Source organism: Nestor notabilis, unplaced genomic scaffold (assembly GCF_000696875.1).
Source record: "Nestor notabilis isolate BGI_N333 unplaced genomic scaffold, ASM69687v1 scaffold24179, whole genome shotgun sequence".
Lineage (NCBI taxonomy): Eukaryota > Metazoa > Chordata > Aves > Psittaciformes > Psittacidae > Nestor > Nestor notabilis.
The window spans coordinates 16633-29018 of record NW_009944453.1 but is presented as its reverse complement, the minus strand read 5'-3'; the positions used below and the strand labels follow the sequence as shown (position 1 = coordinate 29018).

The following is a 12386-nucleotide window of genomic DNA, read 5'->3' as shown; positions in this document are numbered from 1 at the left end:
TACTCTAAGAAGTACTTGTGAACAATTCAGTGCTTTTCTGTTTGACGAACAAAATCAAAATTGCCTTTCACTTGCTGTAAGTACAGGAGCATTCTCAAATAACGCATTTAAAACCAACTATGGATATTTCATTCCCTAGTAAATGTCAAAGCCAATGTGACTTGCCATATCCCAGATCTCATGACTCATGAGCAGCTTGTGAGCAGCTACAGACTCTGCTTTTATGGTGTCACTTCTCGTTAAAGAAGCAGTGCAATTGCAGAGCATCCATCTTTGCACAACTTCACAAAGATATTCAGAGGCAATAGTTTTGATGAGGTTTTACTCATGCTAAAATCAGTGAATATAATTTAAGTTCAGTCTTTTCTCAGTATTGCTGTATGGTTTGGGATTTTTTTCATCTAGACTGAAGCCATTCTCATTTGCTACTCTTCCCTTTAAATCCGTACTGCAGTATCTCTCAATGTAAAAACAAACCAAAATGTTTCATGTTCTCTGCTTTCCCTCTTCTTTATTTTATCCAGCACTTAAGAAGTTGTTGGTAACATCATTACAGCATCTTGAGCAGTAGTAGTTTGTTTGTAGATGTTTTCTGTGCTTCATCCATTCTGTTCTGCAGTCTTAGAAGACAAAATAATTGTGTAGTTCAGCAGCTTTTTGGAAACTTCTTTATGGACATTGACAAAGCTGATCAAAATTCTTTGATGAAACAATTTTAGTCCAGGAAATAGAAAGTGGTTTTCATTCTATTGTTAATATACAGGGTAAAAGTATTATCTGATTTAGCATGTCTCAATATACATTAAATGTAATTAAAAGAATGAACAGGAAATACAAAGATTACTTATGTAGATACTATGGAGTATGCTTATGTATGTGTAAGTGTATGCAAGTATAGTTACAAAGATTTAATGCTTCATATTTTTGGCCTAAATAATAATTGAAAATGAAATAGAAAATTCCTATAGTAAATAAGACTAACTTGGATGATTATGGAGTAGAAGTTAATCAAAAGTTAAAAACGCTTGTTTGAAAAAAATCTTTCAACATTTCAGCTTCAATTTTTGTCATCTTCTGAAAAAGATGAGACAAAATGTGATCTTGAGAAAGCTCACTTTCTACAAGAGCTACTTAACATAAAAACCAGCCATAATAACCACTTTCTCAGATTTACATTAAGGGATCTATCAGATAAGCAGAACTTTATTTAAGAGGATTAAAGGAAACAAAGATCACAACAAGTATTTGTAGTGAGTGACCAATCATTTATTGCTTGGAAACAATCAATCTTACTCTAAAAATAGGTTAAAAAATTTTATTAATTGCCATTTGCTTATTTGTTACTCTTTGCTCTTTTGTAACCAAAGCTCATAAAGAAAAGGATTGAAAAAGCAATTTTAGTAAATCAAGAGGTCTGTTTAAATATCCACATAGCTTGTCTGAGTGGCAGAGTAAAAAGGGCTTATTAAATAAATGTTTGATGTTTGGCTACTGTACAAAGCTTTCATTGATCCTTTCTAGTTCCTAAGGTCTCAGCAGAAGAGTACCGCTTCACTTAGTTTTCCATAAAATGGCCTTGTGCAATATGTGCATTTCAAGTTAGAGAAACTTCTGATTTACCACGCTTCCCATAAACAACCTAGTGATTGTCTCTTTGTGTAGCTTTGATATCATACGTAAGAGAGGATAGTAGAAATTCTTACTGCTCTAGGAGGAGCTATTTTTTTTTCATCACCTCTTTTCCCCCCCTCCTTCCCCCCAAAAAAGATAAAATTAAGGCTGTTCACACTTTCACTGTCATTCAAAAATTCTTAAGACTACGAGGCAAATGGTATTTAAAAATATCCATTACAGTTTAGGAAATGTGTCTGTAATTCTGCAAAATCAATACACGCTACATTTCATTTGTTTTCAATACCTTCCTTTTTCTTAATCTGTGTTTGGTGTAGAGAGGTTGGTTGGGCCTTATGGATGAGTGATGATTTGTTAGAAATGGTTGTCACGAGCTATGTTTCCTTTCCTCTCTTTAAATAAAATTCTGCTTCCCTTAGAGAACACTTAATGCAAATCTGGAGACCTTCTTCTTCTGCCATCTGCCTTGCCTTTGCATTTTTCAGTGAGATTTCTATTAAGCCCAGTTTTGTGTTAAGTGATACTTACAGGAGGAAGCAGCAAGCACTCCTCAAGATCAGATTTTGCCATTACATCTCTTTTTTTTTTTTTTTTTTATTTTGCCAAAATCAAAGCTGAAACGTAGAAAGGTTTTGTTTGAAATGCTTTTCAAGAACTGGATATTGGGGGATGATGATTTTCTGTTGAAAATGCTTCATAACTTTTACTTCAGAATCATTCATGCTATTTTTGAACATGGAAAACTCTGTTCTTTCTAAATGTACATGACTTCTTTTCAAGTCTGATTTTCACTAGCATAGACTTGCTTGCATTACCTAGCTGTTACACAGACATCTGAGTTGCTATGAGTTCTACTTTGGAGTGCTAAGATGAGATGCAGAGGAAGTATCTTTTATTAGACCAATTCTGCTTAGGCTGAAGAGGTAGTACACTCATAAAACCTTCTGGTTATCTACAGACCAGACTAGCTAGTCTGTTGTTCCACGTATCTTCGCTCATGAGGCCTCCTGAAGACATTAATAGGGAGAGGGTTTTCGTGGAGAACTGCATGCTTGCAAGGTGATGTACATAAAAACTGCTTGGCAATAGTAAGAGTATCTGTATCTAGGCGGGTTGCAAATAAGTATAGAAGATCAAAGCTCCTGCAGCAGTGTATTTTGTTTAGCTGATTTAGAATACCATCATGTTTAAGTTCAAATGGGTACTATTCTTCACAGGCATGCCTTTCTTAGAAATCCTAATTTACATGAAAGGTGCTTTAGATACTGAAAAAATGGAATTCCAGCACTTTTGCCTCACACCATAGTTCCATTGCTCATTCAGTGCTTATTATTTCCATTTTCTTGCTACTTAAGAAAACTGCTTTCGCTATATTGCACTGTCTTTTTCTGCTTTGGAGTTTTAGCCTTCTGATATTTGTTTTAAGGCATTGCTATCGCCATGTTCAGAAAAACGTGTGTGTAGCCTGTGTCCCATTAGATAGCAATTATTATCAGCACCAGAAGCTTCAGATCACAAAAAGTGCACAAAATGATACACCCAGAAAACTGAGTAGACCACCATTCCATATCCTTTTGAAATATGATCTCAAGGTGGTATATTTGCTTTTTGACAAGACTAGCTTACACTCAAAAGAAAAATTGCAGGAAGGGGAACCTTCAGTTTTCATACTTGCATTTGTTCTGTACTAGAAAAATCTTGAAATCTGCTCTCTTCCAAGGTGCCCATATTTTGGTTATCTAACACAGAATTGCACATTTAATTATTTCTGGAGCCAATTAAGAAATATATTGAACATTCAGTTGGGTAAATAAAGTAACTACAATTATCACTGAGTTTTGAGAGTTTTCCAGAATTATTCTATTTAAAAATAAAAATGTAATGGTGAAAAAAAAATCATGGGTAAAGGATGTGCATCTTGATTTAGCAAGCATGTGCTTTGGTTTCCATGGAACTGTTCATGTGTTTGTAGGTAGTGATAGCCTGTCGTATTTAATTAATAGGAGTCCTTGAACTGTGATCTTGAGACTGTCGTAAAAAAGAATTACTTATGCTACTATAAACTAAGAATTTGGGGGATTTTTTTTATTTTGCTTTGTTTCATTTTCATTAATTTCTGCATTTTCTGAATTCTGGTTAGAGCAGTATTTGTTGTTTCTTTTTTTGTGACTGATCTTCAGCTTGCTTGATTTTAAAGCAGGGGGGGCTGGATCCAGTTGGCAGGTTTGTAATTAGGGGCTAGCTTTTGTGAAGTAAACCGTGGCAGCAAAGGTGGGTGTTAAGCTCAGAGAGTATGGGTGGTGAAGAGAGCTTCCGTGAGCTGGCAAGTCCACACAGAGTAAGGAGACACCCTGGGATGACTTCTGGGCTTGGAGGTCCCTCCCCATAGTGTATTACTGTCTCCCCTTTTGTGGTAAGCAGATGAGTTGCTGGCAGCCTCTCGTTGCAGACCAGTGTAGTAATTGGCTGCCTTCTCTGGGAGCCAAAGAGCTGGGATGTGAGGTCTCTCCTGCTTGGATGGCCCTTCCTGCAGATCTGTGAAATAGTCTGGTCTGTAGGAAGACCCTGTCTACTGAACCCAAATTTAATGAAGCTAAGAACTAAGCAAGGCAGAGGAGGTTGGACTATGTGTGGTCTAGTAAATAGATCATCTATCTGGGAGGCAGTGACTTAATTTCTGATCTGTGACCCCTGTAGTGCTGTTGTTCTTATCCCGTAGTTTAACACATTGCATAGCCTTGTATTTGGGGCCCATGCTTTACCTGGGGCAGTACTTAGTCCAGAGCTTTAGCACTGGATGAGTGCTGCTAGATGAGTAGTAACTATATCCTGAGACTGAAGTTAAAAACGCATGGGTGTTTTACCTTACAAAATTGCTTTAATTCCCATGGTGTAAGGTATTTCAGTTTCAAAAACTAGAGAGGTGCACTTTACTGGCATAGCCTGCATGAGAGGGTGTTTCACTGATGCTCGTTAAAGGTGTGTTTTTAAGAAACAAAACATATGCCTTGGTTAATCAGAGCTTTGCTTAGACAAGTTTTTTATTACATCATGCTAAATTATGTTCTGTTTCATGGGAAGTTGTTGCATGTAGTGTTTACTTAATTTCTGTAAAAACTTACTTATTCTTGACCTAATAGTTCAATTTTTCAGTATGTTATTAAAAATACATGCAGTGGTAATTACAAACAGCTTATCTCCTACACTACAGTTCATAGTCTTAGGTTTAAGACAGTATGACCAGAATAAGTTGGGCACACCTGAGTAGGCCTATAGTTTGTATTATCTTTAAAGTGATTGCATTACTACTGGTTTTTTTTCTTTTTCATTGCTTCTAAGGAACAGTTGTACTAAATATTTTGAAAGTCTTTTATGATTTTGTTGAGCTTTATAATGTTGCATGGTCATATGGGTTTGGTATGACCTTTTCTAGGATTTGATGCTGTATGTTGTAGTCTTTCCCATGTTTCTGCAATAAAAACCTTTAGAATAAAAAATTTAGAGTTGAGAAAGGAGAGGTCAAAGAATTGTCTCCTTGGCTTTGCCTTTTGTTCCTGATTGTGCTAGCTGTATACTGAAGATATCCAACTAAGGCCCTTGTCTATTTATTCACTAAAGGTGAAAGTGGGGGAAAGGGTCACGTTATTCTAAGGCTTCTGAGGAAAATAGTGCTCCAGTTTCTCAGTCAATAAGTACTAACCTTTTCCTGACTGTTCAGTGGAAGTATTACTGAAGAACATGGTATCTTCGAGGAAGATTAAACATAGATTCATCTTTCCCGCTCCTGTATATTGCCTTGAATTTCTCTGCAGAGAAAAAAAGGGTACTTAATTTACCCAGCTGTTCTACTCCAAGTCTGACTGTAAAACATTCTAGTCAGCACTGCTCATTCTAGTCAATATATTGCTCGTGCTTTCTTGCTATCTCTAATGCCAAAAGTGCTTTACAACCTTCATTCAAATGGAGCTCAGAAAATAATACACAAATAGTTAGGCCTCTATTATGCAACGGTGCATTCTTTGCTATTCTAGTTAGTAGGGTCTGGATGCCTGCTAGCCATGAAAATAGTCCGATTAGTCTGATACACAGGTAGTGCTCAACAGTGTGAGAAATATCTCTGATCTGACCTTTTTACAGCCTGGCCTGGGCCAGCTGAAGTTGTTTGATTTATCTTTTGAAGGTGAGGAGAATATTTGTGCTGCATGTAGCCACCAACATGTTACAAAAAGGATTGGGCTTGGGCAGACTGAGCATGTTCTGTTTAGTCTTTGTTATCCTGGATATGTGCAGTAGAACAGAGATAGTGGAGGTCTGCTGATTGTATGGACTCTGTGCTCCTGAGAAGTGACATAGAAAATGTTCTGATGCTGTGTGTGTGTGTGTGTGTGTGTTTGTCCTTTCCTCCTTGACAAGGAAGTTGAACCATTGTGTTTTGGGTTCAGCTGTGATTTGAAGTAGTTAAGAGTAACACAAAACTTTTGAGTAGTAGGGCGGGGGAGGTGTAGAGGTGAACGCATTAGTTTTTACTTTGGGTTTTATTTGGTGCTATTGTTTAAATGAAGTTCTCACACTGAAGCTTATTTTTCCATGGTTTGCAGAAAGAATGGAAATGACTGGCACAGAATTATAAAGCTGATGGACAACTTTCTAACTTAAATATATTTAGCATAGACACTATTTCTTGATGTTATTTAATAATTTGTCACTTAAGTGCCTCCTTCAAGTTTACTTCATTTCATCAGCATTGTTTTCTCATCAGACATGCGGGTACTAGCAAACTATTTTTAATTGGTTTTATTTGTAACAGACAACAAAGATATTCACAGCTCTTAGCATGTAGTTTTAAATGTTGAAAAGTACATAGTTGGTATGTGTTGCAGCCCATGGCTCCAGTGGAAAATCTACAATTTCAAAAGACAGAGAGTGACCAGGATTTTTGTAGCTGAGGTGCAAGACCAGAGGGCAGGAGGATCTGTGTTCTGTTCTTGGCTAAAACAGTCAGTCTCTTGAGATACTTTGATTTTAGGAATTTTTGGCACCACAAGTCAAAAGAAAACAGTGTTGCACCATTATTTATTAAATAACAATAAATATTAATGCTTCATCAGTCTCTCACAGTGATGAGTATTGTGGATAAACCTATAAACGGTTTGGTGTGTCAGAATCTGAGGAGGAAGGCTGAGAGGCTGGTGACAGATTCCTTAAAATTCCACCATCTACAGTAGATTACAAATATGACACATACTGTAGTCAAGGTATATAAATCTTATGAATGCTATTGGAAGTTAAACCAGCTGAGAAGAGGCTTCAGTGAAATAATTTATAAATTTTCATGGTTATCAGTCTCTGAAATGTTATCAGCAGATTTATAGATTTGCACAGATGTCTCTACTGCGATGAGAGAACTCTAACCTGTAACTGCAGCTGTAGAGACCTGTTTCTTGTTTTATAGGTTACAAAATACTTAAAACGTGCTGTAAGTGTTCAAATGGCAGCCATTATGAATTTTACTATGACCAGAGGTAAACACTTCATCAACCCTCTGCCAGCCCCAAGATTCCAGCAAGGGCAAGTACCTAATGAGAGCAGAAACATGAGAAGATAGCCTGTCAAAGGCCTGCAACCTGAATAGACAGGGTTGATTTGGTGAACCAAGTCGAACTTGGATACAGCTGAGTCAGACACATCAGCACCAGAATTTTAAAAGCAAAAGCCACCAGGTAACTGTTAGGTACACAGAAGGCCCATCTGGGACTGGGTTATGTGCTTATATATACAGGCAGATTATGTTTCTGTATTCCTAGGTTTATACATGTGAAGAGCTACTTGCTCTTCTATATATCACTGTGGAAGTTCAGCTTATGCCTATGAGGCTAAAGCAAGAAATGCAGGGTTTCTTTGTGAGGTGATGATGTATTTCAGGGCATCTTCCTGTCTTCTTCAGTGCCTTTATTAAGCTGATGTGCAGAAAAACTTTTTTTCCTGTTCTTATTAGCATTTTATTTAAAGTACATATTTTGCAGGACATTTGCATTCACTAAACGTGTTGGCTGATATACTTTGCTCAAAATCATCATCTTTATGATGTCTGTAAAATGCTGTGGTCAGTAACACTGATTTTGAATAGTAGTAAACACAAATCTGCATAGAAGCAGAGAGAGTGAGGACTGCAGAGTGGGAATGGGAAGCGTGTTTCACTTGGGTTTGCCAACAGTGTTGTGAATACTCTCCTGCAGGTGTGGCTGCTCCTGTACTGCAGTAGTCTGCAGCGAGTTCCATGGTTTTATTCCTGTAGAATGGAGTACAGGGAAGAAGGCAGATTGCTATTTCATTGTGAAGATGTTCAGACTGTACAGATTTACTGCTTGTATATGTTGAGAAATTCTCAACATTGTATATGTTGAGAAATAAACTACGGAGTTAGTTATGTTAGAAAAACTTTCGGGAAGGCAAGAGGAAAGTACTGCACTTTGTGCATTTCAGTGGAAGGGTCCCCCCTTCAACTTGCAATTGAAACTACCTGACTGCAAGTACTAATATTATTAGACTCAGATGCTGAACATTAATATCTTTATTAGTAATTTCGGGTGACATTTATTCATGTTCCTTTTCTATTTAGGAAGGGATTGACTTTTTGGAAAATGGGTAATTTTGTACAATGACAAATAAACTGCCAGTTACATTTCTTCCTGTCTTTAGTATCTGGTAAATATTTTACTTCTCTTGCATACTTCTGTGAAGAACAAGTGATAGAATAGTACAAAGAGTAGTACAAAGTTTAAATACTGTGCTTAATTTTTATAGCCAGTAGGGATCAACCTGGTCAGCATTCATTCAAGTCCAAATGATCAGATGTTGTGGGCAATTGATAGCAAATGGAATGTCCATGTACGAGTTGGAATTACAGATGAAATGCCTGTAGGCACTGACTGGGAACATGTACCAGGTAAAAATCAATGCATTAGTTCCTTGTTCTTTCTGCCATTTTCTCGTTGTGGGTTTTTTTGTTTGTGTGGTTGTTGGTTTGGGGTTTTTTTCCTGTTGCTTTTCAAATTGGATAGCAATGCCTAAATCAATTTTCTTTTTCCCAGCCATCAAATGTGCTTATTTAAAGGAACATAGTAAAATATTTGATATGCGTCCTTTTGAAAAGGACCTTGATTTTACTTAAAAACACTAAGTAGCTAACTGAAATATGATTGTATTTGTTTTATGAACTTCTGTTGTGTGTTATTTTAGGCTGCTGCCACTGAATTAATAAATGGTACAGTTCCCTTTCAGTTAGATCTAAAACTACAGGAGAGTACTATGCTGTGGGAAGTTTTGTATTTAAATGTGATATGACACATGGTTCCCATCTACATGTAGCTAACAAAAAACCTTTAATGCTATTTTGCACATCTTTCTATCAATCCTGTGTGCTGGATGTGTTCTGGATTAGGTAATTACATTTTTGCCTTTCCCGTAAAGAAGACTAAATTTTACTTGTTTCTTTCTAAATGACTGTGTATTGATGCTGCCTGCTTTTTAAAGATCTTTCACTGCATAAATGCATGCCACTTAGTTGTGGAGTACTTGCTTTCTTGGGAAGAGGAAAGAAAAAGTCCACAATGTCTATAATGTTAACCATTTTTAGACAAACTGAAGTTATAACTGCTGGATTATTTCCCATGTGGTAGTAATCTACAAAAGTATGTTATGAAGGTCTTCTGATTGGTTGTTGCTTGTGGCCACATAACAAGATGTATCCACAGTGTGATGTCCTTATGGTCAATAGATGCTATGAGTACAAAGTCTGCAATTAAAAAGTTTTTTTTGTTAACCAGTGCTTCATGTGCTACAAGTGGCCTTCTTTCTGACATTTGGCTTACACAGGGCCAGAAACTCAGATTCTAATAGTATCTACTCTGTTCAACTTCCCTAAAGTCAGTGTAAGGAAGTATGTAGTCCCAAATTTCTCTCTGCCAATCCTTTCTTAGAAAAACTCCTGGAGAACTAGGTATGTCTTTATGCCTTTTATAATGGAGAGTTCTTCTCTAGTATTAATATAAGAATATATAAAAACTGTTACAGTTTTGCCATCTTCTGTTAATGAACTTTTCTGCAAGTGTGTTTAGTGTATAAGAAAGCCTGTGATTATTCCCTCCTCATGTCCAATTATCTTTAGGTTTGCAGGCTTGTCAGCTGGCTGTAAGTACAAGGACTGTTTGGGCTCGCTGTCCTAATGGAGATGTAGCTCGTCGATATGGCATTACTGACAAGAATCCAGCAGGAGACTACTGGAAGAAGATTCCTGGAAATGTCTCACGTTTAACAGGCAAGTTTGTTCTCTCTGACAGTCCAAAACATTGTGATGTCTGCTTTGACTTCTGCCTGATGGTGCTTGGAGAGATGTGCAGGGAGGTGTGCTCAGATGTGCAGGGAGAGCTGCACACTCTAAATGCTTTGTTGACTGTGAATTTCACCAAGCATACTTCATCACATTAGTAAAAACCTTCTCTGAGTATAATTAGGAAAATAGATCCAAATACTAGTTATTTAGTGTTTATAATTGGAACTTGCTACCTTAATTAAAAGATGGGTAATTTATGCTTTGCAGTGACCCCTCTGGATGAACTGTGGGCGATTAGTACTTCAGGATCCCTTCTCCAGCGCCTCACTAAGACCTTTAGCCATTCCCATAGTTTGCAGAAAAATAATGACACTTCTGTTCTGCTTCACCCCGATGATTTTGAAGATGAATGGGAAGTGATATGAAGTTTCTCAAGCTTGTGAAGCAGTGAAAAAAAAACCAAACCAGGAGGACAATTTCTATACCGTATGTACAGAATGTTGGATCTAAAAGCCACTCATATTGGACCCTGTGATATTAGCACTTTTGTATTAAAAGCTGATCTGTTAATAGCCCCCAAGCTGTGAGTTCTGTTGGTTGTTCCCTTATCTCTTGGGAGACTCTGTGGCATACCACAGTTGTTATAGCATACTACTGTAGAACCACCTTTGGAAATATAACTCTTTAAGTTAATCTTACTAGCAATGAAAGTGACTACTTCACAACAGCATGCACACTAGTACATGTGTACTTACTTTGAGAAGAAATTCTGTTTCATTAAATATTTCTCTACAGCAGAAACATTAAGCATTTCTCAACTTCTTCTTGTACTTGGAACTCCAAACTGATTGGAATGCTATCTGACTGTTGTACATATAGTTAGAATTATTTTCCCTTGCAGCACGGAAGAAAATATGGCAAAGTATTTCTTAGCAAGATCTCAGAACATCATGATTACAGAGCATTGGTGTTGAAATGAACTTGTTTTGATCCATTTCCATCTAAATATATGCAAGGCTATACTAACCTTCCATTTGTAGAAATTCGGTTCATAATTTGACTTCATTCACAAGGGAGAAGTTTGGATTACACCTAATACCAGAGGGACTTTTGCCCATTTCTCATAGCCATCAGGAAGCTGACAGGTTGCAGGGCATAAATCCCACTTTGGAATAGGAAGAAGTTGCATGTTGGGTTGTACTACAAAGCAGGAATGTATAAGGCAGCTTTCATAATTCCTGTTGTGCTGTATTTGTGCCTCCAGCCAGTGCTTTAACGTTTGGACTCAAATTGTTTTGAGTACCGTACTTAGATGTATTAAAAAGAAAAATGGTAATCGATAGAATTACCTATATATCCCATTAAAAATTGTGATATTGTGAGAAAATACTTAACAATATTCTGATTTTTAGCTATGTTAGCTAAATTTTGAAGTGTCTTATACTTAACGGATATTGCAGCAGAGGTATGTGATGAACTGGGAAATAACCTAAGTTAATCATTGCAGTTTATTTTTCTTTAAGCTAAATCTTCTTTGAAAGATACCTCATCTTTTTTAAGCAATAGAAATATAGACGAGAGAACCTGAGTTCAGTATGTAGGCGGAGGAATTATTTTGTGTTTGCTCTAAGCTTATAAATCATCAGAATGTTTTAAGCAGCTGCTAACCAATACTGTAAAAGAGCCAGTTTCAGAAAAGGCCAAGAGTTGAAAAGTGGGGATGTTTCTGTTTTGAGAACTTAATACATATGGAAAAGGATGTGTTTTCTTTTTAACCTTTGTTCTCTTTCAGAATAGTTCATGCGTGTACTGCACTAAACTTGGAACAAACATGGTGCAAGGTGAGAATGTAAATTGGTGGAGAGAACCAAGTTATGTCAGTTTGGTTTTATTAGTACTCGTGATACTGGCTGTCAGTTCTCAGTCTGATCTTTCAGTCTTACAGGGAGTACAGATTTGTTTCCCTTTTACAGATGATATGTTTGCTTCATTGCTATGTCATCCATATATGGAGATTACCCCACAGGGCTTTTTTAGCCTGTCTGGCAGTGAATTGTGATAGAATCAGCTTGTGAAGTAACCCAGTCTGTTTTATGCAAGTATAGCTTGGTATCTTGAGAACCCCAAGAAGCCGGAATTCAGCTTAAAAGTATCTTGTGACAGACCTGAGTCAGTCACTTTGGAGAAGGGACATGAGTACTTCTCTGTGTCCTGCCAAGCACCAGATGCTCAAGTTCAATGATGGTATTTAATAGTGACACTTTCGTATTACATTTTTCAAAGTCATATTAGTAATGGCTTGAGCTTGCTAGTTATTTGTTTACTGTATAATACTGTACCTTGCTATGGTCATTAATATTAAATTGATGTCAAGAGCTCTTATCAGACTACTTTTTAGGGTAGTTTTAATGAAGTTAGGATG

The 12386-nt window shown here is 36.9% G+C and overlaps 1 protein-coding gene across 1 annotated transcript in view; it reads left to right on the top strand.

The window, feature by feature from the left end:
* Window positions 1–10771, top strand: part of TECPR2 (tectonin beta-propeller repeat containing 2) — a 35438-nt gene extending 24667 nt beyond the window's left edge. Inside the window, exons 17-19 of the mRNA XM_010022432.1 lie at window positions 8437–8578; window positions 9800–9949; window positions 10232–10771. Coding sequence (XP_010020734.1) covers window positions 8437–8578; window positions 9800–9949; window positions 10232–10389 — 450 coding nt within the window. The 3' untranslated portion in view covers window positions 10390–10771. The remainder of the gene's footprint in view (window positions 1–8436; window positions 8579–9799; window positions 9950–10231) is intronic.
* Window positions 10772–12386: the final 1615 nt, after the last annotated feature.